Source organism: Vulpes vulpes, chromosome 8 (assembly GCF_048418805.1).
Source record: "Vulpes vulpes isolate BD-2025 chromosome 8, VulVul3, whole genome shotgun sequence".
Classification (NCBI taxonomy): domain Eukaryota; kingdom Metazoa; phylum Chordata; class Mammalia; order Carnivora; family Canidae; genus Vulpes; species Vulpes vulpes.
Window position 1 is genome coordinate 91,142,505 of NC_132787.1, and position 27,680 is coordinate 91,170,184.

Consider the following 27,680-nt stretch of genomic DNA (forward strand, 5'->3'; position numbering starts at 1 on the left):
GAACATAATTATGATGTGAGTTACTTATTCTCATGCTTCCCTGTAAATACCAGTTGGTGGATCCTGCCAGACACGTGACATCTGTTGCATGTGTCCTGGGTAGTACAATTTAATTTACTTATTTAAAAAAAAATTTTTTTTTTTTTTTTAAAGTAGGCTCCATGCCCAACCTGGGGCTTGAACTCACAACCCTAAGGTTGAGTTGCATACTGTAGAGACTGAGCCAGCCAGGCACCACTGGTTAGTACAATTTTAAGAGAGCAGAAATGTCAATTAAAAAAAAAAAAACGGGATCCTTGGGTGGCTCAGCGGTTTGGCACCTGCCTTTGGCCCGGGGTGCGATCCTGGAGTCCCGGGATCGAGTTCTGCGTTGGGCTCCCGGCATGGAGCCTGCTTCTCCCTCCTCCTGTATCTCTGCTTCTCTTTCTATGTCTATCAAAAATAAATACATCTTTAAAAAAACAAACAAACAAAAAAACAAAACTAAACACAGGGTAGCCTGGGTGGCTCAATGGTTTAGCGCCATCTTCAGCCCAGGGTATGATCCTAGAAACGGGGGATCGAGTCCCATGTCGGGCTCCCTGCATGGAGCCCGCTTCTCCCTCTGCCTGTGTCTCTGCCTCTCTCTCTGTGTCTCTCATGAATAAATAAATAAAATCTTAAAAAAAAAAACCCAAACAACTAAAGACAGACTATAACCTTCTAATTAAAGTACTCTGACAAGAACTTTAAATATATTCATAAAGTAAATAGAGTTTATTTGATGTCTGTATAAATAGGACTTGTTATGGAACAGGAAGAGGTTTTTCCAAAGGGTTAAAATTTATTCAACAACAGAACTTGGTCCTTCCTTTCAGTTTGTCTCAGAATGTGGTTGCCTGAGGTATCACTGTCAGAAGTGATTTCCATCACATGCAAAGTCTGAAAGTCTTTCAGTGGCACTTTGTTTCTCTGGAAAACACTTTAACTGCTTTTGGTTGGAACAGGAGGCAAGGTTTTTATCTGCTCACACTCTACTCCATGGGAGCCCAAACACACCCCGCCATTCTCTTGTTTGAATGGTGGCCGCTTGGAAAACAGCGTACAGATGGAGAACTCAACATTAACACACACACAAAAATGTAGTATCTCTATACGCGCTAACTGTAATTTTGCTTTACAGTTTTTTCATTAAAGAAATATTCTTATTTTTATTATCGCTCCACAAAGAAGTTCTAAAAAACACCTGTAAAAACTTTGAAAAGGCACTCTAAAACCCCAGAATGAAAAATTCTAAAGTATAAATCATGATACGTCTTCTATGATTTACAAATAAGTTCTACAAGCTAGAATTTCTGAATGACTTTGACAGGAATTTACTCAAAGGAACCAGAACACCAGGACTTAAAGATTTTCTATTTTAACCCCAACTGAGTTTTTAAAAAGCTACACGTGTGTTGACAAGCAGGGCCCACACATCACTTGCTGCCACCACTCATGATGAGGTTAACAGAGGGACAGGGATTTGTGCCTGGGACGTGCCAGGCTCCTCCATGCAGCTGACAGAAGGGGTCGCGTTTTGTTTTGTTCCCTGGTATTTTACAGAAAATATACATATGGTAAAAAAATTTAAATGGTACAGGAAGATCTCGAATAATAAGACAATATCCTTTTTTCCCATAGCCCCAAAAATCTGATAACTTCAAAATGATTCTGCAGTCATGTGACTAATTTGCATTATGAAGTGAACCTTGGAGACTCAGTTCTCTGGAATGACGCTGATTTTCTCATGTATTACCTCTGTTACAGAGGAAAGCCATGCAGTCTTCTCCTTCTTAAATAAACCAATTACACAAGCAACATGCACACTGCTCAGAGACGGCCAGTCCGGGCACCTCCTTGGGCTCCACGGGTCTGTTCCTGGCTCTGGACAGTGTCCCTGGCGTCATCCCTGCAAGTCAGGTATCACATTTACTATCAAGGCAATTTCAAAAGTAAGAAAACTTCTCTTAATCAAAACGAGTCATCTGGTCCTTGTAAAACAGAGGCTGAACTCTGCCAGGTTCGTGTTGTCTGGTCGTTAGTAAATAGATAAATATTTTTATTTAACATTGTACAAAAGGACAGGAACCATAGACTCCTAAGCATTCAAGCTAAAACCAAGTCAAACCTTTCCTAGAGAACAAAGGGAAGGTGAGACAGCAGGGACCATGGATGGAAATTCCTCCACATAAACGCCCATCCCAGTGATGGGCAGCTGGGTGCTTCTTCCCCCAGGGGTGCTCTCTCTCTGGCGAGCAGGAAAGGCTTACAGAGATGGGGCCAGGGCTCAGCCAAGCCCTTCCTGAATGCCTCGGATCCTCCTGGCCAGCTGTACATCCTTCGGGAAGAGAGTAACACGGCCAGCATGTAAGGAGAGAAGATAGGCGTCCTCAAAGAGATGAACTAGAAATGCTTCTGCAGCCTGGGGGCAGAGAGAAGAGTCCAAGGACTGACACCCGAGGGGGCATGGGCTACTTTCTTCTCTCAGAGCCCGCGGTGCTTAGTCCCTGAGGGTTTCTGGGACTGTCTGCAAGACTGCCCACAGAGTGAAGGGGAGCCTGGGAATTCTGCTACCGCCCAACAGGGATCCGGCCTCCACACCCTGGGTGTTCCTTGATGCTCTCTCTAAGGAGGCAAGAATCCTGTGTGGCATGCCTGTCAGCCCTGTGCAATTCCGAATGCCTTTCCCCCGTTCTCACCCAACTGTACCTGGGCCCCCTTCTTACCTCTTGCAGGGCCAACAGGGCCTGGGCTTGCCAAGAGAAGTCCACACCGCGTGTGAATTTAACACATATCTCTCTCACCTGTGAAGGAGTGGGGATGGGGAGCCAAGGGGAGTGGAGTGGGGAGGAGTGGACAATAAAAGAAGAGAGATTCAAGGGAAGGTCGACTCTTTCTATGAGTCTCCAAGAATCTTCATTTCTGTGTTACCTCCGTGGTCCTTAATCTTAGGACCTAACTAGTAGCTGATGTCCATTCCCTGGAGCTTAGGAATTGGCATGTCTCCCCTATTGGTGGTGGGGAGAGAAGGAGGCAATCTCCTAGGGTAGGAAGATGGATAATAGCATGGATGGATGAGATGGATCCTATTTATATAATCAAAGAGTACAGTTTCAGAGGTGGTAGGGTTTAGAAATTAATTCCATAAAGAACCAGAAGGTGTCCTTGGTGGGCTCATGGTTTCCAAAGATGGAGAGTCCTCAGTCCTCTGGTTAGAGAAGAAGTCCCTTAGCCTTTTGGGCAAGAGATGACAGGGTCCCCACCACCTGGGAGATTTAAAGAAAGGAGGTAGCATGGGGGCGGGTGGAACTCACCAGGCGGCTGAAGGGGTTCTTCCTTAACAACAGGTTTGTACTCTTCTGAAGCTTTCGGATCTCCTTCAAAACCAGATGTTTTCGGGAACCAGGGCGACGGGAAGAAGTGCCTGAGCAGAAGAGTTGGGTCATCAAGTACAGTGGTCAATGGGAGATGCCTCACAGCTTGGCTGAGATAGGCAAACTGTCAAATCACTAGTCTCTGTTAAGTTGCACAAAAGCAGATTTCACCCCTTTCACGAAGATGGTGCCGAAGGCGAAGAAGGAAGCCCTGCCCCTCCCAAAGCTGAAGCCAAAGCAAAGGCTTTGAAAGCTAAGAAAGCGGTGCTGAAAGGCGTGCACAGTCACAAAAAAAAGAAGATCTGCACCTCACCTACATTCCGAAGACCCAAGACCCTGCGTCTCCAAAGGCAGCCCAAATATCCTCGAAAGAACGCCCCCAGGAGAAACAAGCTTGATCACTATGCCATCATCAAGTTCCCTTTAACTACTGAGTCAGCCATAAAGAAAATAGAAGACAACAACACACTTGTGTTCATTGTGGATGTCAAGGCCAATAAGCACCAGATCAAACAGGCTGTGAAGAAGCTCTATGACATTGATGTGGCCAAGGTCAACACCTTGATCAGGCCTGATGTAGAGAAGAAAGCATATGTTCGACTGGCTCCTATGATGCTTTGGATGTTGCCAACAAAATTGGGATCATCTAAACTGAGTCCAGCCGGCTATAAATCTAAATATAAATTTTTTCACCATAAAAAAAAAAAAAAGCAGATTTCAGTCTATCGTTTACTATCATTATCTTCAGCAACTGTTGAACAGCAGAGAGTTGCTAAATAAATATTGGTTGAATGAATGAGTCATCCTTTGAGGATCTTACCCTCAAAAATGATCCTTTAAGGGTATTATCTTAAATGCCAATTCTTCATTAAGGCTTTCCTGATTCCCAATTGCTTCTAAATTGATTCATGAAGGCTTTCCTGATTCTCAATTGCGTCCAAACTGATAGGTCACCTTCCTGCTCTGAGCCCCACGGTACTTTGGGCATCTCTCCTATCTTTTCTATCTAGATTGGAAACTCAGTTATTTTGTGTTTAAGTCTTTCTTTTCTTTTCTTTTTTTTATTTTTTATTTTTGAAAGCACAGACAACTTTTTTTTAAAGAGCTGGAACGAATCTGTGAGGTTTTCAAGCACAGTTCCCTGTCTCAGTTATCCTGAGGCCCAAAGAGGTGAAGACAATTGGCCAGAGCTTATTTGTGGCCAAGGAGATGTGCATAACTTGGTGCCTGTGTTGGGTCACCAGGCTATGGAGCCAGAGCCTTTGGCTCAAAGCCTGGTTCCAAAAACAACAAAAAAGAAAAAAAAAAAATCTTAAAAATACCCCCCAAAGTATAGGTCAAAAAAGCCAAACTCTGATCTGAGATTAAAAACACAAGAATACAAAACAAAGTCAAAGAGGAAACTTAATGGATATTGACTATTTAGAAATGAATCAAAAGTCTACATCTCAAAACTTATAGCTAAATGGTACTAGAAGAAAACATACAAGCTCAAGATTGATTCTCCATTAGAAAAGGAAAGCATTAAAAGACACCTAAATATTCAACTCAAGTGTCAGGAAGAGAATTATTAAATTAAACCAAAAGCAGATAACCAAATATTCAAGATAATAAACCAAACTAATGAAAAGGAGAGTAAAACAAAGAATAGTTCTCTTGCTGGATAATTAAAACCAAGGACCCAAAAAATGAATGAACCTCTCATAAGCTGAGCAAAGAATAAAAAAAGAACTACATGAAAACTTACTTTTTTTTTTTTTTTTTTAAGATTTTATTTATTTATTCATGAGAGAGAGAGGCAGAGGAAGAAGCAGGCTCCATGCAGGGAGCCTGATGTGAGACTCGATCCCGGGACTCCGGGATCACGCACTGGGCTGAAGGGAGAGGCTCAACTGCTGAGCCGCCCAGGCATCCCGAAAACTTACATTTTGAAGAAGAAAATTAATTTCAGAAATGTTACTCAAGGTCCAGCCAAGGAAAAAGGAGCCACACCAAGTAGTAATTCCACATTGGGGGTGGGGGATTTATTAGTGAACTAATTACAGACTCTTAGAAGAGCTGCACGAGTAAACAGGTGACAGGGAGGCAACCCAGAGATGCTTGTGCTCCGCAGCTGGCACTGGAGACATTATCTCTGGGTAGGGAATGTGGGCCAGAGAAACAGGCCAGTGTCCAGGGGACTGGTGACATTGAGGAGAAAGGAGGCGGCCCCACACTCAGGAGCCATGCTCCCCCACCAACTGGTCGGCAATCCACAGTCACTAGGAGGCAGCCTTTAATAGACAGACATGGCAGTCACAGAAAATGGAAGGATGACCACAACCCAATCTCCCCAATGTGAGAAGGACAATGCCATGAAAGGAAGGAACCAAACTCAATAAACAAAATGACCAACACTGGAGGAATCGGAGTTAACAGGGAAAAAAGAGACTCTGAGAAAAACATGTGTAATAAATAACCTCAGAGGAGTAGGAGATGTGAAACCCAGGCCACAGAATAAGCAGTAATGAATGTAACCAACCAGAGAGATCATGGGGAAGAACTGGGGTTAGATGTTCAAGAGTTGGGTCTTGCAGTGTCAACATAAGGAATTGGTATTTTTAATCCCAATGTCATGGGAAACTGTGGGAGAGTTTTAAGCAAGACAGGGAGGAGATCTGCTTACCTTTTATTTACTTATTTTTTAAAGATTTATTTATTGGGGCTCCTGGGTGTCTCAGTTGGTTAAGCATCTGACTTCGGCTCATGTCATGATCTCAGATGGAGCCCCCTGTGGGGCTCCTTGCTCAGGAGGGAGTCTGCTTCTCCCTCTCCCTCTCCCCGTCCCTCCGCCTGCTCGTTCTCTCTCCCTCTCTCTCTCAAATAAATAGGGAGAGAGCAGAGGGAGAGGGAGAATCTTAGGCAGACACCATGTTGAGCACAGAGCCCACCCGTTGTGGGGCTCCATCTCACAAGCTTAGGATCAGGATCTGAGCCGAAACCAAGAGTCAGATAGTCAACTGGCTGCGCCCCCCAGGCACCCCAATCTACTTACATTTTAACAAGGAGTCCAGCTGCAGAGTGAGGAAAGAACTGAAAGGGACAAGAGTAGAAGTGAAGCAGCAGCCAGGCCAGGATACTGGTGGTGGGGACTGGTGGGTGGGAGTAGAGCTGACAAGTAGTGTGATTCAGGTTTTGACTTGGAGGCAGAACTGCCTGGACCTACTTGTGTATGGGGATATGAGAAAAGAATGTCTCACAGGTTTCTGGCTTGCACAACTAGAGAGTGCTGTGCCATTCACTGAAGTGGGGGAAACTGGGCACGAAGAGGTTGGAGGGAGTAACCCAAAGTTTGGTCTTATTTATTTTTTAAAAATTTTAAAAGATTTTATTTATTCATTTATGAGAGACACACAGAGAGAGGCAGAGACACAGGCAGAGGGAGAAGCAGGCTACCTACCGGGAGCCCAATGTGGGACTCCATCCCAGGACTCTGGGATCACAGTCTGAGCTGAAGGCTGACCCTCAACCACTGAGTCACCCAGGTGCCCCAAAGTGTGGTTTTAGACGTGCTCCACTGACATACCCCAGAGCCCACAGGTAGAACGGCAGCTAGGTATGGGGGGATCTGGAGTCAGAGGAGAAATCTGGGCTAGAGATACAAATGTGAGCACTGTTCATGCAGGAGTGGTATGCAGAGTCCTGGGAAGGGACGAGACCAACCAGGGAAGGAAAGGAGGAGGAGGACAGCAAGAAGTCCAATGTCAAGTTGTTGCGGGGAGGTGGCACAGGCAGTAAAGGACACTAGATTGGAACCGCAGTGTGTGACAAGGGGATAGAATGTTTCTAGCAGGAAGTGGCCCCCTGTGTCAAATGCTTCTCAGAGCAAGAAAAGGACATGGACAGGTCTATTGGATTTAGCAACATTAAAGTAGCTGGTGACCTCGACAAGAGTACTTCGAGTGCACTAGAAGGAGGGGAAGTAGTTGTGGGGAGCCAGACTAGGTTCACCCAGGCTCCAGGGAAGCCTGGGAAGAGGGAAACACACACGTGTGGTCTTAAGTCTGGCTATTTAAAAAAAGGTAGCTATGAAGGGCACTAGAGAAATTGGGAGTATGAGAGACAGAGATGTGGGGACAAGAAGCACCCCTGCTTTGTCTCTGGATCAGAAAGAGCAGAGCACATTTGTGGAATGCCAATGTAAGGAGCACGAACTGAATTCCAAGCGCAAGTGGAGAGGACAACAGAAAGCCCAGTGAAGGTGAGAGAAAAATAGGACCAAGAGCCCATGTAGGAGTGAGTGGCTTTTGATAGAAAGGGGAGACCAGGGGTCTCTGCTGTGAGAAAAAAAGGGGAATCCAGTCTGGGGGCTTCCTTAAGTGAAGCAAGCACATGACAAGGTCATTATCAACTGAGAGCGAGTTGGGAGGCTGGAGTTGTAGGAATTTGAAGAAAAAGGTATGGAATAGTCAATGGGGAGAATGGAAAAGCAAGACTGCCAGACAAGCGCAGGAGGACTGCCAGGAAGTGCTGAGTGTGTCCATCTGAGATAAAACCTTTAATTTAACCAGGAATACAAGGATGCTTCTACATTGAAGAGTAACAGCAATGGCATACTTAACAATATTCGTGTTAAAATTAGAAACAGGGGGGCAGCCCCGGTGGCGCAGCGGTTTGGCGCCGCCTGCAGCCCAGGGTGTGATCTTGGAGACCCGGGATCGAGTCCCACACCGGGCTCCTTGCATGGAGCCTGCTTCTCCCTCTGCCTGTGTCTCTGCCTCTGTGTGTGTGTCTCTCATGAGTAAATAAAAAAAAATTAAAAAAATCTATTAGAAACAGGGGTGGAGGGCAGCCCCCATGGCGCAGCGGTTTAGCACTGCCTGCAGCCTGGGGTGTGATCCTGGAGACCTGGGATGGAGTCCCACGTAGAGCTCCCTGCATGGAGCCTGGTTCTCCCTCTGTCTGTGTCTCTGCCTCTCTCTCTCTGTGTGTCTCTATGAATAAATAAATAAAATCTTTAAAAAAAATTTAAAAAAAAAAAAAAAAAAAAAGAAAGAAGCAGGGGTTGAGGTCGCCTGGGTGGCTCAGTTGGTTAAGAGTGGGACTCCTGATCTCAGTTCAGGTCTTGATCTCAGGATTGAGAGTTCAAGCTCCACGTTGGGCTCCACACTAGGCATGGAGTTTACAATTAAAAAAGAAAGAAAAGAAATGGGCCAAGGGTGGCCAAACCACTTCTCTTATTTCAATACTAATCTCAGGGCTTTACTAATCCAACACACTAAGAAATAAAATATAGAAAAGTGAAAAAGATTCGAAAGTCCTTATTTGCAGACAATAGCCTATTTAACCATTTCAGTTGAAGCAATTGAACAATAAATTAACAAGAGAATTCAGCAAGCTAGCTGGCTGGATGCAAAGGTTATTAATCTTTAGGTAAGAAAACAACCCATAATACACTTTTTTTTTCCCACCCTGCTCTTAACTACATTGCAGGAGACAAGTAAAGCAGTTGTTGCCAGAACAATTCTTGCTTGAGTGGGCCTCCCATCCGCCAGACCACAGAGCGTAGAAACCGAAGACCACAAACTAGTCTTCTTTCCGGACCCATAAATAACCTCAGGAAGGGAACAAGGTGAGAGCGCTCTACTTGAGGCCCAACACCACCACTCACTGAAGAAACATACACACACCCCAACACCTGGAAAGGCAACTTCTGAAAGTAGAACCGTTTGAAATTGTCACAAAAAGCTGCCAATAATTCTGCAGTTAAAAAAAAAAAAGAAAGCACAAACACTTAAAAAAAAAATCCTGTCTGCTGGAGCAAGCTGTGTGACCTTAAGTTACTTGGTCTGCCTGCGCATCAGTTTTCTCATCTGAAAAATGGGCACAATGTAAAGTTGAGCTAAATCACCCAAGCAGCGGAACGCAATGCCTGGTAGGGGTTAGTACTCGATAAACGCTACTAGTAGTAAGACTTAGTATTAGGTGCCAGGCCGCCTGGGCCATCCTTTCTGCTCCTCTAACAGCTTTCCCGGGGCCCTTGCGGGGCCTGGAACTTGGGCCGGGCCCGAGCAGGTGCTGTAGGCCGCACGGCTTTGCCCGCCAGCAGGGGAGCGCCGGCCGGAAGTCGGCAGATTCGGACCCGGGGTCCGCGCGCGAGCTCGGTCTTCCGGTCCGTGGAATGGGCACCTGGATGCGGCCGTGCCCACCTCACGGCCAGGGAGCGGGGAGGCCGGCTGCGGCCGGTTACCTAAGGAGGGGCCCCGCCGGGGGGCTCTGGGGGCCGGGCTCGCGGGGCGCCTCTTCGGGACTTCGGGCTTGCGGCGCGGGCCCATGGCGGGCGCCAGGCGTGGTGGCCCTGCGGCTCCTTCTCGGCCTTTGGGGTCCGGGGACCGAGGCTGGCGTCCTGCGGGAGCCCAGGACCAGGAGACTGCTCGGCCGGGCCCGGCGCCGCCTCGGTTCCAAGGACCCGCTCTGTCGATTACACTCGCGGCGTTTTTGAAAACCCGAATTCGGCAACTCTCAGTGGCTGCTTCTGGAACGCCCCTGGCGCAGAGCGACTGCGGGGGGGACCAATGAGAGCACAGGCCGGAGGCCCGGCGCGCGCGGCGATTGGAGGAGAGAACGGGGATGTCGCGGACGGCGGTATGAACCAGCCAATGGGAACTTGGAGAAGTGAAAGGAGGCGGGAGCTTGCGGCCGTGCTGTTTCGAGGGATCGGACGGTCGTCCTCAGTGCCTCGTGGTTGAAAAAAGGAAGCACTGTTCTGAAGATGTGGGTGGTGCGCTTGTAGAGCGCGTTCCTCAAGACAAATCACTGCTCGGACATTTTATGTTTTGTCCTATCAGCCCTGACGTGGCTTTTAAAGATGAGGAGACAGACTTACAGAGAATGTGGCCCTTCCAGGGACACCCCACGAATACGGCCCAGAAGCCAGTCGATGGCTAGGGTCGTGGGACAGCCAGGATCTGACGCTGTCGCTGTCGTCTGGGATCACACTCCCCAGCAGTGCAGTAGGAGCCTGTAGGGAAACCGCCCCTTCCCTTCCTGTTGGGAGGTCACACACATTCCGGTCAAATGTACATCTGTGTAGTTAGAATAAAGATTTATTTTCTGCACTTCGTTCTCTTGCGTTTTCTAAATGTTCTCCAGTTAACGTGTATTGTAGTCAAGGAAGATGTCATTACAGAATCAGTGATTTCACGGAACCCTTCTTCACTGGTGCAACCATAGTGGGGAACAGTATGTTGATCAGCCAAAAACATTAAATGTAGAATTACCACACGACCCAGCAATTCTGCTTCTGGGTATACAAAGAACTAGAAGCAGGGACTTGAACCTATTTGTATTTGTACCCTAATGCTCACAGTGATGTTATTCACAACTGAGCCCCAAATGAATAAATAAAATGTGGTGCATACCAACAATGAAATATTATTCAGCCTATTATTCAGAAAGTTAATTCTGACATGTTACAAGGAAAAACCTTGAAGGCATTGAGGTAGGCAACATACAAGACACAAAAGGAGAACTACTGTAGGATTCCACTTACATTAGGTGCATAGCCAAATTCACAGAAAGTACGATGGTGGTTGTCAGGGGCTCAGGGGAAAGGGTTAGTGTTGCATGTTGAATGGCTGTAGAGTTTGTTTGGGAAGATAAAAAAGTTCTGGGAATGGATGGTGGGGGTGGTGGGACAACAATGTGAATGTATTTAATGCCACCGGACACTTAATAATGGTCAAGATGGTTTTCTGTTGTATTTTACAACTTTTAAAAAGAGGGAAAAAAGAATGAAGGAAGAAGGAAAGAAAAGGGAAGCAGCTGTATGGGGGGGGGGGATACTCCGTGGTCCACTGTGATGGGGGGTGGGGTGAGAAGTCTGGTACTCTACTGTCTACAAATAGAGTTCTCACGCCTTAACAGTCTAAAAGGCACAGCACCATATGGGTGCCTGCCCACCTCTCTGACCTGGTTGGTCTCTGGCCACCTTTAGCACAGCATGCTTATTGCCAGGCATACCGGTCTAGTTACCTGCAGTTCTCGAATACATCACTTACATGTTTCTGTGCTTCTTACAAGCTGTTCCTTTTTCCTGGAATACCCCTACTATCCCATCCTGCCAGCCTGGGAGACTCCCGCCCTTTCTCTACCAACCAGCTCCAGTGGCGCTCTCAGAGTTCTAGTTCTAGAGTTCCCTGTAAGGCCTCCTTTGTATCTCATACAAAGGGCCTCTTATGCACATCACGCTGTGCTGGAATTTTCTTTACACATTTGTCTCCTGTTTTTCTTTCATGGATTCACAGCCCTTGGAGCACATCCGTTCTCAATACAGTTGGCTAAATTCTGGGATTGTAATCCTTTACCAAAGATTTTTTTGACAAGTGTTCTTGATGAAGATGGATGATTTATAAACTTTTACAACTAGGCGAAATCCCCTGCTGACCTTAAGGTTGGAAAGCATGTAGTCAACAAAAAGGCCAAAGGGGCTCTTGGCCAAGGTGAATATGAAAGAATGAGGTTAACCTGTAAGCCGGTCAGGGAGGTGTACATATTTAGTAATGCTCAGAACTTCTCCTTTTTATAGGTAGCTTAGGCCTTGAGAGAGAAAATGACTCGTCCAAGGTCACCCAAAGTAGAAGTGGGGCTGAGAACACAGCTCTCTGACTTCTGATTCTACTTTTTCTATACCAGGTGGCCCTTTGCTCCACTTCTGACCTCATCAGGAGTCAGAGCTCTGACCTCTTCGAGTGCGGTTTGTTAAACCAGCAGAGACCTTTGGACAAAGCAAAGGCAGATGGAATTACTTGGTAAGGTCCTAAATTTCTGCCTTGGCAGATTTCTGGTGGAGGAGCCCCAGGGCTACCCCGGGTTCTGGATGGCAGTCCTACAGGAAGCCCCTGCCCCAAGACCACTCTGCAAGGGACAGGGGCTGAACAATCCACTCTGATGCATGTGCTTTAAATTATACAGTCTTTGAACTGATGTTTACAGAAGCTTGCAATCGGTTAGTTCTGATTTTACAGAGGTTCAGAACCTCCCCACCAAACTTCCACCATTCAGAACCCTCTTACTCCACTGAAAACATCCTCCACAACCTTCCAGCCTCAGCGAGAGTGGGGGTGCTTACTTTCTCATCCACATGACCAGCAAGGCCTCTCAGACCTACCCTCCAAAGCATCCCTCAAATGACAGGAGAGCGAACACACCTCTAGGGGCTGGGAAGGCACCTCCTGTCAGCACAAAGTATTATTGAGGCATCTAGTTTTGTCTTACAATAGATGTGAATTTTACATTCTCCTCAATGACGATATAGTTTTTTCTTTCCATGATGGTGTATCTTAATAAAACATTTCCTTCCCTCTGAGTAAAACTGATGCTCTGTGCTGTGCCTCTGCTGGGACTTCCACGCCCTTGGCAGACCGCCCTGGTGGCCAGTGCAGTCTTCCACAACACTCCTGTGTGTTGGCATTTACAGGCACCTTCAATTTATTATCTTATGTAATTTTCAAGCTCACCCTGCAAGATGGAGGCTGGCTTTCCCATTTTAGAGATGTGAAGACCCAAAGCTCCAGAGGTAAAATGATTTGCCTGATTTGGTGGCAGGCCTGATATATTTAATCCTTGTGCAACTTCCCTCTCATTTAAGGGGGGAAAAAAAAGGCCACGCTCCCAATTTCCCTTTTGTCTTAACGACATTTTAAGGCCCCAGTTTTTTTGGACAAGGCAGCTATAGTCCCCACCATGCTTACCCTCCATTTCCCTCTTCTGTGGCACACACTGTGGCCCACGGAAGCTCAGGGGCCCCTGAGACGCAGAGCTGGAGGCATGGAGAGGCCCTCTTCTCCCAACAAACTGTAATAACCTGCTGATTCCCACACAGCCTAAGGGCTTTGCTTGTCAAAGATCCCTTCCCCCCAGAATCTATTTTAAGGAAGGCATTTGGTGTTTTGTTTTATGATTGAGCTGCCCAGAAAAATGGACTGAGGCTCCAGAAACTGCCACGGAGTGAGGAACTCCGTAAGGAAGGACTGCTTCACTCCCTGGGCCCCCCAATGCCAGTCCCCTCTCTTCAGGGTGGGGAGGACAACAGCACATGAAGCTTTTATTCCGGCCTTGGGAAATGTACCCCAAAGACCCCAGGGAGACCTGTACGGTGGGTGGGGCTGGAGGTCTGGAATCAGGCAAACCTAGCTTGAAATCCTGGTTCTGTGAGGAAGTCAGTTAACCACCTCTGGGCCATGGCTTCCTCATCTAAACCCACCTGTGCAGGTTGTTACACCAGAGGATTAGTGTTAAGCATTTAGCTCATGTCTAGGAGACCAGAATTCCTCTAAATGGTGGAGTCCTGGCAAATTCATTACCCCGGAGGGATATCTATGGAGTCAGGTTGCTGGGAGTACGGCTGAAGTCCAGATGTGCTCTGGATCCCAGCCTGCAGCAGATCACGAGGCTGCTCGGCCAGAGTCCACTGCAGAAGTGCCCTCTTGTAAAACCACTTACATCTCTGGGCCTCAGTCTTTTCATCTTTAAAATGGAAGGTGAAGAGTTCATCAAAGCTGCTCTGAAGAGCTGCTTGGAATTCCCCGTCATCTGTCCCAGGCAGGGAGGCCTTCAGAGTGTGGTAGCCAAGACACCAATGGGGAGGAGGCACAGAGGGTAGAGGAGCCTTTGCAAAGAATGGGCTCCTCCTTTCCCACAGAATGGGCCCAGCAAAGGCTGGGAGGCACCGAAGCCACAACATCTGCATCTTCTGCTTTTTAGACAAGGACTCCAAGGCCCAGGGCCACTAGGTAAGGGGCTGGGGGACATCTGCTGAGTTTGTGCACAATTTAGCTAAGACTTAGGTCTCCAAGACAGGGTTGGCGAATAACTTGTAGTTTTAGAAAACATGGCGCTTAGGTCTGGTTTGAATTTGCTCACTGACCTCTCTTCTCTGGAGAACCAAATTTAGCTTATGTTTTAGGAGGAAACCTTACAGTTGTTAGTTCCTGCAATTCCACTTCATGATTTAGGGCTAGTGCTGCAGGAGGGGCTTTGGGGGTTGAGGGGAGCCTGGCAGGGGTCGGTCACTGTGCTCAGGCCTGTGGGGGTTGCAGGGGGTGGTGACAAAGGAGGACCCGGGTGTCTGGTCATCTCCTGTGGCAGCAGCTGCCCTGGGAGGGGGAAGGGGCGTTGGGGAGGGGTGGGGTGAGGCCTTTGGGAACAGGACACAGGAGGCTCACCAGCCTATGTGGCCTCGGCCTCAGGGTGGACAAGGTGCATCCAGGTAGCAGCGGAGAACCCACGAGAGGCTCAACTAGCATCATTGATGGGAGTCCGGGAGCCACCGAGCAGTCTCTCGTGCTCACCCTCTTCTGCTGGGGGCCGGCCCCTGGCCAGGCGGGTAAGCAGTGGGCGGTGCAGCCCATTGTAGAGGGCGGTGCCTGTCAGCAGGATGAGGAAGCCCAGGATCTGCAGAGGGTGGAAGGCCTCCCAGCCCAGCGCCAGGCTCAGCGCCCAAATGACAATGGTACGCAGGCTGTCCAGCACCATGCGGGTAGTGGCGCTCAGTTCCTTGGTGACGCTGATGCCCGCGAAGTTGAAGAAGGCGATGCTGCTGATGTTGCCCAGCAGCGCCAGGGCGATGAGCGGTTGTCGGCCCACCTGGCAGAAGGCGTCCAGCGCGTCCTCCAGCGTCCCTCGGGGGCTTCCACTGAAGGAGCCGGCAGGGATATAGTACATGGGCACCAGCAGCAGGGAGAGGATCACGAAGCCAAAGAGGCCTGTGGGAGTGGAAGAAGCATGCTGCACCTTTTGTTTGGCCCCCACGCCCCCACCCCCCCACCGGCAGCTCAGCCTGCCCAGCAGGGGCTCCACTGGTCTCCCTCCCAGCCAGCGCCCCCGTCCTGGGGCACCTCACGCCAGCTCCTCCCTGTCGGGGCCTGGAGCTACCTGTTCATCTGGAACTCACGGTGGCCTACTGAGGGGGCTCCAGCTGCCCTGCTCCACTATAATCATATTTTATAATCGGAGCAAGGATAAAAACTACATTTTATATCATGACCTGTTATATGTATGCACAGGCACATACACATATGCACACTTTCACAAAACAGTGGCTATCTTTACAATGTTCTCTGGCACTTTTAAATTCCATTGTATTCATTTACAAAAGAATGGCAGCTGTGATGGCGACACTGCTCTCACAAGCGGGGAGAAACATGGTTTTCTAATCCAGGGTCGCTGGTCTGTGACCAGGAGTGGACTAGAATGTAAATCAATGCACTGCTTCATTAAGAAAGTCTTGCTAGGGAAAAAAAGAGTGGATGCAAACAATGTGCTTGATGACATAGTGGATCGAGATGATTAACGCTGTGCCAGAAGCCCGTGGCGCACACACGGCTCCCCGATTGATCCACAGGCCATGCTTGGCTAGTGCTGCTCTAATCTGCCTGCTGGTTTCATATTTTTAAATGGGTAGTTAAAGGTTTGGTAGTTACCTTAAAGGTTTGGGTAGTTACCTTCCCGCTCACAAACTTCTGGTGGTTCCTCCCTGTCTGTCATTGACAATCTAAATCCGTTTGACATTCAAGGTTCTTCATAAGACCCTGACCTATTCAATTCCTGATCACTGTCCCAACGTCAAATCTGTAAGTCACCCAACTACTCCTTACTGGTTTCGATACTCATGGCCAGCTCCCCACATCCGTTCCTTCCTTCCCACTCTTGTTGCAGCTCGAACATACCTTCCCTGTCCTGAAGACCCTCAGATGTGCTTGGCAAGTGAAGCAACCCTTGAGCATAAGTGGTCTGAGCTCAAACGCACCATCTGGTCCTTCCTCGCTGGCCAACTCCTCTAGAGTGGGGTGCTCATTCCCTTCATCCTCGACCTCATCCCCCTCCAGCTCCTGGGTCAGAATCTGTCAGCATACACGTGAAGGGATGAGCCCCTTCCCCTCTCCCTATGGGTGAGGGCACCATGCCCCGCATTCCTACTTGTGCATCTCCTCCACATGCTAGCATTGTGTGGGTGCCCTCGCAGCAGTACCTTGCTCCCCAGCCCCTGGGCTCACATACCCTCAGTGCCAACTGCCCGCAGTGGGTGAACATTATGCCTGTAGACGAACTTCTCCTCGAGCACCATCTGGATGGAGACAATGATCTGGGCCATGATGATCAGCAGGTCCCCTGGGAGGAAATGAGAACCATGGTGAGATTGGGCCGTATGGGGTGGGGGTGGGGGTAAGGGATGGAGCACGGCCACAGAGCTGTTGGCAGGGTGGTGGGCTCCATGCTGGAGTAGACGGCTCCTACAGGGACATGGTCACCCCCTGAGCCCCTGACTTTTGTAGGGCACCACATGGTTCACGAGATAGTCATGACAGCCCCATGCCTGGTCTCCTGGCTCTTGGGGGGTGGGGCAGGCCAGCAGAGCAAGCACTATTACCACCCTGGGCCAAGCCTCCAGAAGATCCAGGGGCCCACCTGGGCCTGTGACTGGAACAACAGGATTATAAGCATGTCTTCTGAGGTGCACAAGACTTTGCGATGGACATTTCTGGTTTAGTCCATCCTCAGGACCAGAGGGATCCTGTCATTATAGAACAGGCTGCCAGGCTTCCTTTCTGGGACAGTGGGGATGATGCCAAGCTGGGTACATAGTAGACACTCAACAGATACTCATTCCCTCCCTCTCCCAGATCCAGGAGTATGTGTACCCAGCAGTATGTGTGTGTTTCTCATGGCACAAATGTCCCTCCTCTGACCTCCCACTCTTTAACTATCCCTTTCTCATGCTGTGTGTGTGCCTTTCTGTGCTCTATCTGGCACCTCGAGAGCAGATGTATGCCCAAGTCCACTGGTCCCCCATACTGCCTCACCCAGGGCCTGGCATAGAGAAGAGCTTGCAGAAGTCTGCTGACTGTGCTGGGTTCCCTGATTGACTGAGGACAGGAGAGGATGGGCAGCCCCTGCGTCCCCAGCCCTCATCGCACCTGTGATCACTTCGCTGAGTTTGTGCTGATCATCATGCTTGCTCAGAAGGTCAGCCAGGCCCACAACCACCAGCCCTGCGATGGTGGCAAGGATGCCCAGCCACTGGCTCAGTGCCAGCCTCCGCCCCAGGAAGGCCACTGAGAATAGGCCTGTGAATATGATCACTGCTCCCCGCAGCATCTGGAAGCTGGAGGCACTCGTCATGTTCAGGGCTAGGAGAGGAGAGACACACGATGTTAGCTGCTGAGGGCCAAGGCTATCTATTCACTGAGGTGCCCTCATGGCTGAAGACCAGCCTTGCACATAGTATGTGCTCAGTAAATCTTGTGTGTGTGTGCACATGTACGTCTGGGAGGGGGGCAGGGGTGAGGTGAGCCAGGGGAGGGGTGAGGTGCGCCGGGGCAGGGGTGGCTGTTTCACTAGTGCCCCTGCGGGGCCTTCTCAGCATGGCCTGGCTACTTACCCACATACATGATGCTGGTCCCCGTCATGTCGCACAGGGCAGGGGGCAGGAAAAGAAGGGGATTGAAGGGCTGCTGGGGATCCATGCTGGCGTCTGGGTGCCTTGCCGCTCGGCATCGAAGCAGGTAGAAAGCAGCCAGGCAGGAGAACTCTCCCAGGAACATGCCCACTGCCTGCAGGGACAGAACCCTAGAAGTTTACAGCTGGTAGGAGAATCACCTTTGATGAAATCTTAACACAGCCTTTCTTCAGAGGGAAGCTTACCTGTAACTTGACACATAAACCAGACAAAAGCAGAGCTGTTGTGTGTGGAAGACCAGAGACTACCTCCTAGGTAAGGCCTAAACACCAGAAACATGTGGACAGAAACACTATAAAACCGCATAAAGCCTGGTCTGAAAACCAACGATCTAGGCCAATCTGTGGTCAAGTTCCAGATGGAGAAACGGAGGTCCAGAGAGGCTCAAGAACTGACTTCAGGTCACAGAGCAAGTGGCTGGGAGGGCAGGGGCTAAAATATAGGCCTCTGCTTCCCAGTCTGGCAAGAAATTACCTTCCATTTACCTTGTCTGCCCTATCCCAGTGGAGTCTGGGCTTCCCATGGATGCAGAGCAGGTTTTGTTACTGAGGTTGATGTTTTCATCATCCCCAGGGCTGGCCTTACAGCGTCAGGGTGTGGCTGCCCACCGGGACTGCCATAGCCCTCCCAGAGAGGGCTGTGCCCTCTGCCCTTTTCCGTGGGCTCTCACACCCTGGTCTCTGTTCTGATGAGGGAGGGAGGGAAGTGGACAGTTCTTCCCGGTTCTTCCTGAGAGCTGGGAAAGGCTCTGCCCCAGGTCAGGAAGCAGCAGGGTCTGGAGGGGGACACCTGACCTGAGGCCTCCTGGGGGCAGCAGGAGGTGGGGCGGGATAGGGCAGATACCTGGAGGAAGGGATGCTGGAAGCTGTGCTCCTTGCTTCCTCCACAGCCCTGTGCCACGAAGTTGTCTGCCCACCTGCAGTGGAGAGAGAAGTCAAACCTTTGGCAGTGTGCAAGCTCTGCAACCCCGGACCCTGTGTCTGAGGACATTGCTCCTCTCAATGCCAAGAGGCCAGACTTAAGGGACTTGGACGAGTGTGAGACTCCCTTGCCAAGGGGCCCATTTCTGCAGCACAAAGCCTTCATCTGGGATTGAGGACAGAAAGTGGGGACCTAGATGCCTTTAGCAGAAATGCAGCATTTCTTCACATTGTGAATGTGGCCCCATAGGACCTGTGACTTTGCCACACACACAAGTCACTGCTACTGTTATCAGGGCGTTAGAATCCTTGCAGACACCAGGAAGTGGCATTTACACTTGTCGCCTCTACAAAATTACAGTAATTAGACCCACTGCTAATAATTTTTTTGTGTTAAGAAGCATATACACATGCGTTATGGCATCACAAATTGGCTTTTTCAGTGTTTTGATAACTTTATTTTGACATAAGTGGCTTTTTCTGTAATCTGATCCCTTAATCACACATTTAAAAACAATATTCTAGGCTTTACCAGACCATCAAATGGACCCATAGCACAAAAAATATCAGAAGTCTGTGGTTTACAAGGGCCTTTGGACCCTTGGGAAATGACTGGCTGACAAAGACCACCTGGTCACCTTCATAGAACCTGAAAGGTCTGGAGGGTCTTTCTAGCACTGACTGTAAAGCAGGTGGCAAGTCCATGGCACTAGTGGAGTGGCCTCCCAGCCAGCACCCTGGCAGATGGCATAACAGTATGGCATGCTTCCCCAGCAACCTGACACAAGGCCAGAATTCTTCACGGCATAGTGCCCTGGGCAGCTACCACCAATCCTCCTGCACTGTCTGCCATCCATGAACTAAAAGCTCCTGCTCTCCAAATTTCATGTTTGCTTTGTTGGGTTCCTGGGGTCTGGTCTAATCTCTTTTATTTAAAAGTCCTTTATTTATTTATTTTTTTAAAAATATTTTATTTATTTATTCATGAGAGACACAGGCAGAGGGAGAGGCAGGCTCCATGCAGGGAGCCCAACGTCCTGGGTCCCCAGGATCATACCCTGGGCCGAAGGTGGTGCCAAACCACTGAACCACCTGGGCCGCCCCTAAAAGTCCTTTAGAGGGGCACCTGGGTGGCTCAGTGGTTGAATATCTGCCTTTGGCTCAGGTCCTGATCCTGGGGTCCCGGGATCGAGTCCTGCATCGGGCTCCTCAGAGGGAGCCTGCTTGTTCTGCTTTTCTCTGTGTCTCTCATGAATAAATATGTAAAATCTTAAAGAAAAAAAAAAAGTACTTTAGATATTTGGAGACTTTTCCACCTTTTTTTTTTTTTTTTTTTTAAGATTTTATTTATTCATGTTGTGTTGAGTCAAGGCAGACCCAGGGCAGTATCTTGTGGGCCTTGGGGCCCTTCCTTCTGCAGCACCCCATGCATAGGTGGTAGCTGTGTCTAAAATACAAGACTCAGGACTTCTTTTCATTTTTTAACTTATTCATGGAGACAGAGAGAGAGAGAGAGAGAGAGGCAGAGACACAGGCAGAGGCAGAAGCAGGCTCCATGCAGGGAGCCTGACATGGGACTCGATCCTGGGTCTCCAGGATCACGCCCTGGGCTGCAGGCGGCGCTAAACTGCTGCACCACCAGGGCTGCCCAGGACTTCTTTTTCTTAAATGACTTTCCTTGCAAAGTCTGTCAAGAGCAGCCACATGGTAGTGCCCAGCCCTACTCTGATGGCTCATTTCTGCAACAAGCCTGAGGTTTCAAAAGGCAAGTGGAAGCCTTTTATTTCCTGTGCTCCGCACAGTGCTGCAAGCCTGGGACACTGGTTGTGGCCTACGTTTGACAAAGATCCTGGCCAGCTCTGACTTCTCCGTGGCCTGAGTTTGGGGAGGGGAACAGGGAGCTCTCTGCCACAGCCCGGGCACGGGCATAACGCCTGGACACTGGCAGCAGGAAGGGCAGGCTGAATGGCAAGAGAATTCCTCATCAGCCATGGGGGGAGACCACATCTACTCATTGATCTGAACATACCCCGGGGCCAGTGAACAAAACAGGTCTATGGCAAATTTAGTTCACAGTGAGTGAGCTCACAGCCGGAGACCCCACTCACCCCAAAGATGCCAAGAAGGGCAGTTAGGAGGGCTTGTGGTTCTAGGGAATGGTGAGAATCAAAGGAGAGCTGAAGGGTGGGGAGGTCTCATGGGTCAGGGGACCAGGTTGTAACCAGTCCCAGTACCAATGGGGCAAAGAAAGCCCCTGCTACAGAAACCATCTGCTCTCTGGGGTCTCATTTCTGTCCAATCTGCTGCAAGTTCTGGCTCTTGGATCCCCAAGCTGGACAGGACATTGGATGCAGGTGAGGGCCACAGACCAGTGGTGTCTGCTCTCCAACTCAGGCTTGCTTTTGCAGAAAGAACACTTTGGGAGGGCCTGGGTGAGGCAACTGAGTGTAACAGAGGAGCATCAAGGAAGAGTAAAGAGGTCATGCCTTACCAGAGTGCAGAACCAACTGCCCCAGAGCAAGTCAGAGATGGAAATTCCGGGAGCTGGAGCCAGGGCTCTTCCAGGAGGAAAGAGAGAGGGCCTGCCAAGCCCATAAAGGTCAACTAGAAGCTTAGGGCGAGGGCATGTGTGGAAGCCCCTTCCTCATCATGGCACTATAGCCAGAGTACATGGCAGGCTCCAGGAGACCCCCAGATCTAATGGTCAAGCCGTCTCCTGGAACTACCCCTGGGCTACTCCCCACACAGCTTACAGTAATGATAACTCACACATCAGATCACTGTGTGTGTTCTAGAGTCATTACCACTTGAGAGGGTGGAAGCCTGGCATCCAGCAATTTCTCTATCTCTGGATCGCCAGCTCCTGGCATACCGAAGCTCAAACATTTTTTTGTTGAGTAAGTGGGATTTCCAGACTCCACCTTGCATATAGGCAAGTACTAGAGTTCAGAGACAATGTCTGCATGAAGCAAGGTGCCACCTGCTGGTGGGACCAGCTGGGCTTGTCCCCAGGAGTGGGACCCAAGTGCAGAGCTGGTCCTAAGGCTGATTGATGCTGTACTCCCTCTCCTGCCGCTAGGGCCTTCTCTGCTTTCTTTCACCAAGGTGTGGGTATGCCTCAACAAGTTGGGGCTGGCTGTGTTCCCAGCCTGGGAAATGGAGTCTTTTTGTATCTGGATACCTGGGGCAGGCTTGCAGTCCGAAGGATTGGGTGTCGGCAGGCCCAGCCTTCCTTCAGGCAGGGAGGAGTTCAGGCCTGCAGAGATTTGGGGCTGGAGTCAGGCTAAGAATCCTGGTCTTGAAATAGGCTTCAGCTCATTGCATAGGCACAAATAGACCCCAGATAGCATGGAACAAGAGCCAAAATCCAGCCTCAGTTTACTGGTTGATGACAGGCTCCTAAGGTGGGACAGCTGTTTGCAAAAATACTTCACTACATGTTTTTATAAACGCACACTTCACTGCATACTGACTTCATGCCAGGCCTGTGCTGGGCACTTCATGTTCTTCATTTTACATAGGGGACTTGATGGCTTGGGGCAGAGTGGGGGAGAGGACGGGGTTCAGACTCCTATAGTTAACAACGGGCATGTCTAGGGCCCAATCCATCTGCTCAAATTTACATTCAGAAAAGGCAGCAGGATACAAGGAAAGCTCATGACTTTTACGTCTCACAGGTTGGACAAGTTAATTGTTTTATCTATAAAATGAGGATAATAATGCCAACACTGATGAACCATCAAAAGTAATAAATAATATAAGATACAGAAGAGCTGGTGCATGGCAGGTAGTCAGTGAAAGTCTTTTCCTGCCCTTTCTCCCTCCTTCCCCTCTATGAAGCAGGAGTCTCTCCCCTTGTTTTGGGTCAATATGGCCTAGCTCTGCTCCAGCCTGAAAGCTTCTGGGAGTGCATCCATGCTCTGGGCTGAAGCAGAGGTGGCTGGAGGGCCACAGAGCCACAGAATGCTGACACAGAAGAAATTCAACCATCATCTCAGAAAGCTCCTTATTTGACAGACAAAAAGCCAAAGGACACAGGGCTCATCTGGTGCCGAGAAGGGCTAGTCCCCAGGGGTCTCTACGTCCAGTTCCATGCCCCTTCTTCAACACCTGAATTTCTCCCATCACTTTCTTATTCCAAATTCTTCCCATTCCCTTGGCTGTGTTGGAGAGGGGCCAGGTCTGCGGATGGGCCTTCCCTTCTTTCTAGATACTGTTTTCTAAAGAAAAGCCATAGTCTTATGGGCAGAAGGAGGCCTGTGGGGACCCATGAGGGTCAGGCCGATGCTACATCAAGAGATGCTTTCTGCTGGCAGAGACCAGTTTATGACTTTTTTATTAAATTAAAAAAATTTTTTTTAAGTAATCTCTGCACCTAATGCAAGGCTTGAACTCACAATCCTGAGATCAAGAGTTGCACGCTCTACTGACTGAGCCAGGAGACCAGCTTCTTCGAGAAGGGGCTTTGGCAGGCTGGGGGTGAGCTCCCCTTGCTGGGGGTAAGTCACTCTGGCCCAGCCAAACTCAAAGCTCAGCATTCGGAGTGGCGCGTTCGGCCACGTGAGAGGGCAGAGGGTGTGGATGGACAGAGGAAGTGGCTGATGTGGCTGCCTCAGAGTGACAGCTGCGTGTCCAGTTCCCTGCAGAATCTCCGCTACTTCCTCTGGCACCCCAAGCTTATCAAGCCCAGTGAATCAGCTTCTTTCGCCTGCCTGGGATCTTCAGGAAGACTGCAGGGCGGCTCCACTCTTTGGGTGTCACAGCAGTTGGTGATAAAGGATCACGAGGCCTGTCCTCAAAGTCTTACCAAGTCTTCCTCAGTAGATCCTACCTTGTGTCTGGGTAGAAGGAAGGGAAGTCACGGCCATTTTACAGATGAACCTGAGGCTTAGAGAGGCCCAGTGACTCATCTACTCCCATAGCTTCCAAGCCTTGTACTCTTTTCACTCTACACACTACCCCCTGGTTTAAGGCTTTCTGTGGCTGGTGCAGGAACCTCTGTGAAGCAATCACCCCCTGCCAGCTCATGGAACCTAAGGGTGGGGGCAGCCACCAAGGCAAAAGTTAGAGCTGACACAGGAAGGAGAGGGACAGTCCTCCTCTACTAGAGGCCCAGAGGTCCCAGGCCTCCTGCTACTTTCCTGGCAGTGTCCCCACATCAGGGGCCAGACGGTTGGAGAAGTCACCCCCTGGCTCTGTTCTGGTGGCATGGGCTTCACAGCCTGCAGCATTTAGAAGGGCATCAGAGCCACACTTGGTGAGCATCTGCTTGACGCTGGCTCTTTATGTGCAAAACCCCAGGAGAATGGGGCTCTCAAATGGGCAGGACCCCAAACAGGCACTAGTTCAGGCAGACTGCCCTAAGCAGTGCTAGGGGGCAGGGAGAGGAAGATGTTTGATATGCAGGAGATGTATTAGCATCATAAGTAGGTCCTGGCAAGGGGTGAGAAAGCAGCCACTGAAAGGAGAAACAGCCCCTTCACTGCGAAGGGCCCTTTGCCAACGCCCAGAGCCAGGACCAAAGGGCCAGCCTGCCAGGTGGCTTTCTCCTCTGAGTATGTGATGGACCCTTGCCCCCATCCCAGCAAGGACAGGTCTGTCTCCTGCAGCCTACCTGAACCTGCTGAGCCGGCACAGTGCTGCCTCCAGGGGAGAGCTGCCCTGTGGTCCCAGCACAGCAGGTAGCACGTGCTCACCCACTTCCTCCTCCACCAAGTTTCTTCCCTGGACCTGGGGATGGAAACACGTTCCTTTTACAGGCTGGGGAACTGAAAGAGGCTACTGGAGAGGCTAAATGAGAACCTGAACGGCACCCTGGCTCCAGTGGGAAAATAAGTAGGATGACAGCAGGATCCTTTGGGCCAGGACAGTGCTTTGCTGCCCAGCCCCAGAGGGAGGGCACTCTGGTGAGATCCCCAGGGAAGCGGGATTTTGGGTACTGCCAATGTAAAAGGATCGGACTAAAATGCTGAGACCTAGGTTCTGGTCCTCACTTTGACACCAGCCAGCTGGTCACAAGAAGAAACTTCTAATGGATCCTTAAGTATAAATTGTGGGGATTAGGATGGGTGGCTTCTATGTTTCTAACAGCTTTAAATGCCCCCCAAAATGACTAGAGGAGCCTTAGCTCATCTCATATTGATGGTTAAGAGCCTGGATTCTCGAGCCAGATTACTTTGGCTCACATATAGACTCTGCCACTTAATGGCTGAGTTGAAATCAGGCAGGCAATTCCATCTCTCCATACCTCGGTTTTCTGATCGAGGACAAGGAGTTTATCTCCCTCATAGGCTGGTTATGAGAGTTCATTAAACTAACACACAAAAGGTGGCCGGCCGCAGCAGGGCAGGCACTGGTTATGGCAGCTGCTTAGCATATGCTGTGGTCATGTCCTAGTTTGTTGGTCCCTGCCAGAAACTGCAGGTCAGGGTGTGACTTCAAATCGATAGTTCCCACCAGAATGTACACAGCCGCTGTCTCATGTTTTCTCTCCGAGGGCATCCTTCTCATAGTCTGGCTGAGAGGATCCTGCTGTTGAGGATCCAATTCTGGGGCCCACCTGAGATAGGGAGGCTCCAGAGAGGCCCCGCATCAGACAACCTGGCAGTGGACGAGGCCCACATGGGGATCTCTTTCCTGCTTCTCAGGTGGCCTCTGTGGACAAGGCCTCCTGGGGCCCTGGATTCCCCTGGCCTCCTCCCTGACGAAGGAGGAGATGAGTCAGCACAGCTGACCCTAGTGACAACTGACAATCTTGACTCTCCGTGGGGACAGAAGCCCTGGCCGACCTACAGCCACTTTCTAAGCATCTGACTGAGGCCCTGGCTGGTATGACAGATGGACAGATGACTTGTTCTGTTGCATTCAGATCCTGAGATGGGAGCTCTTGTGTTGAATCTCCTTTATAGTTAATGGCTCAGCAAAAGCAGTGACCTTTAGGAGGCCACAGGGCTCAGGAGACCAGCTCAAGATAGCTCAAGGCAGAACCCAACTAGAGACAGGGGGCGGGGGGGTGTCCACCCAGAGCTCCACTTCCTGTGAAGGAGAACACTGTGGTTGTCAGTGTGTATGTTCTGTCCCCTTCACCTTTGATTTTAAGTATCTCAAATCTTCTCTTGGTTACTTCAAACCTGAGTCCAGTCAGTGCTTCAAACCCTGCAGGTACCTTACACATGTTTGATGAATTGAACAGGATACCTCTCTCCCAGACCTCTCCTCTGGAGCATGTGATCAAACACCTTAAGGAAGAATAAGACATGACTAGTCCCCCGCTCCCCAGGGGTCCTGGAGCACAGCCCAGAGGGTGACTGTGACTCCCCCTTGCTGTGGAGCCTGGCAGGCCCAGCGAGAAGTTAGGTCTGGCTGGGAGAGGGCCATTATCAACTCTTCTCCATATGCATCTTGGAATCGGTTCAGAGAAAGGCCAGGATCTGGGTACTGGGGGTTCTGAGATGGTAAACAGAGAGGGCAGAGCAAGAGACAAAGCACTGCCAAGTGAAGGGGCTGCCTCTTGGGTCTCCTGTACATTACACAGAGGAGGCGATGTTCAACCCCTCAGCCTCATGACAGCCCTGGGTCCTCAATCCCCAAGCTCCTGGGGCCTGTCTTCATAGTCCCACAAAACACCTCACTGTCATGCATCAGAGTTGAGCTGCTCACCTGCCCTCCCTGTCTGGATTAATGAGGCTTCTGTTCTCCCAGGCAGAAATCCTGGAGGGGATCACTGTCTTTTGATCCTGTGGGTCAGGCCTTATAGCTTCATTCTGCACCTGGTCTCTCCCACCTGTCTGGTCCTTTCCTGCCTCACTGCCCCACCTGCTATGCAGTAGCAGCTTTGCAATAGTCTTCCCTGCACTAAACTACTCTTCAACCTGACCACCAGGTTCATCATAACCATTCCCTGCTCAAAAGCTCTTCTTTGATTGTGGGATAAAATCTGGCCTGGGCATTTGGTGCTGGTTACAATACACTTCGATGTGGACTTGCTGTTCCCTGTCTCCACCAAAGTCCACATGTAGAAATCCCACCAAAACGTCAAGGCCCAGCTGTGACCTCTCCTCCACGAGGAGCCCATGGCGGGGTAGCCCCTTCTCTATCCACAGCCGTCCCCGCTCACCGGTTCCTCGGCCCGCATGGCTTCTATTGTAGCGTGTGCACAAGTGCGGGACTGCCCCTTCACCCCACCCCTGCCCACAGCCCCTGGAGGGCCCGGGCTCCAACGCCAGCGTTGGAAGGGGCCGGAGAGGAACTGCTCCAACCCTCCCGTCTAAAGATGAGGAAACTGAGGCGTGGAGACGTGAGGTGACTCGCTGGGATCAAGCACATGGCCATTAAAGCCCAGGCTTGGGTCCTCCGGCCAGGGACGCGGCCATGGTCCGTATTTCCTCGGGCCTCGCACCCCTTGGGGGCCCCAAGACCGCGTGAACCGACCAGAGAAACCGGGCGAGCCGGTGAAGCCGGGAAAGGAGAGCCGAGGAGGGGTAGGGCGAGGAAGGTGCGCGGGGTCACCGACGCCCTCGCGGGCCGCGGCAGGTCCGGCTGAGCCCCCTCCCCTCCCGGCCGGGCCCGGACTCACTTGGCCGAGAGCGTGTTGATGGAGCCGGTGACGAGCATGAGCCCGGCCAGGAACAGCTGGTACTTGGTCCAGGCCATGGCGGCGGATGAGGGGAGCGGGAAACTGCAGGGATCCCCGCGACCTCGACCTCCGCGCTGGCTCCGGGCGGCAGCTCCCGACCCCGTCACCTGGGGGGTCTCGGGAGCGAGCGCTTCCGGGCCGGGCGTCACGTGACGCGCGCCGGCCCCGCCCCGCGCCGTGGCCCCGCCCCCCGGGAGCGCGCCGGGCTCCCGAGCGGCGTCTGGGCACGGGCC

At 50.4% G+C, this 27,680-nt stretch overlaps 2 protein-coding genes across 2 annotated transcripts; both read right to left on the reverse strand.

Moving 5' to 3' along the window:
* Positions 1–733: 733 nt before the first annotated feature.
* CENPA (centromere protein A) lies at positions 734–9,844 on the reverse strand. The gene is made up of 5 exons (XM_025983975.2): positions 9,625–9,844; positions 3,336–3,445; positions 2,748–2,825; positions 2,292–2,443; positions 734–1,930 (listed from the first exon to the last, which is right to left on the reverse strand). Exons 1-4 carry the CDS (start codon positions 9,707–9,709, stop codon positions 2,309–2,311), a joined length of 408 nt encoding a protein of 135 aa, XP_025839760.1. The 5' UTR covers positions 9,710–9,844; the 3' UTR covers positions 734–1,930; positions 2,292–2,308.
* A 618-nt stretch (positions 9,845–10,462) lies between these two features.
* Positions 10,463–27,633, reverse strand: SLC35F6 (solute carrier family 35 member F6). The gene is made up of 6 exons (XM_025983902.2): positions 27,388–27,633; positions 18,736–18,808; positions 17,815–17,986; positions 17,351–17,563; positions 16,434–16,544; positions 10,463–15,139 (listed from the first exon to the last, which is right to left on the reverse strand). The coding sequence occupies exons 1-6, from the start codon at positions 27,462–27,464 to the stop codon at positions 14,670–14,672; spliced, it is 1,116 nt and encodes a 371-aa protein (XP_025839687.1). The 5' UTR covers positions 27,465–27,633; the 3' UTR covers positions 10,463–14,669.
* Positions 27,634–27,680: the final 47 nt, after the last annotated feature.

What these genes read in the sequence shown, in the direction of transcription:
- CENPA (XM_025983975.2), bottom strand. Translation starts at nt 9,709, where the DNA reads ATGGGCCCGCGCCGCAAGCCCGAAGTCCCGAAGAGGCGCCCCGCGAGC. An exon ending in CCGGCGGGGCCCCTCCTTAG is followed by an intron (nt 3,446 to 9,624) that starts GTAACCGGCCGC and finishes TCTTCTGCTCAG; the next exon opens with GCACTTCTTCCCGTCGCCCT. An exon ending in CCCTGTTGGCCCTGCAAGAG is followed by an intron (nt 2,444 to 2,747) that starts GTAAGAAGGGGG and finishes CTCTGCCCCCAG; the next exon opens with GCTGCAGAAGCATTTCTAGT.
- SLC35F6 (XM_025983902.2), bottom strand. Translation starts at nt 27,464, where the DNA reads ATGGCCTGGACCAAGTACCAGCTGTTCCTGGCCGGGCTCATGCTCGTC. An exon ending in ATCAACACGCTCTCGGCCAA is followed by an intron (nt 18,809 to 27,387) that starts GTGAGTCCGGGC and finishes TCTCCACTGCAG; the next exon opens with GTGGGCAGACAACTTCGTGG. An exon ending in ACTCAGCGAAGTGATCACAG is followed by an intron (nt 16,545 to 17,350) that starts GTGCGATGAGGG and finishes ATTTCCTCCCAG; the next exon opens with GGGACCTGCTGATCATCATG.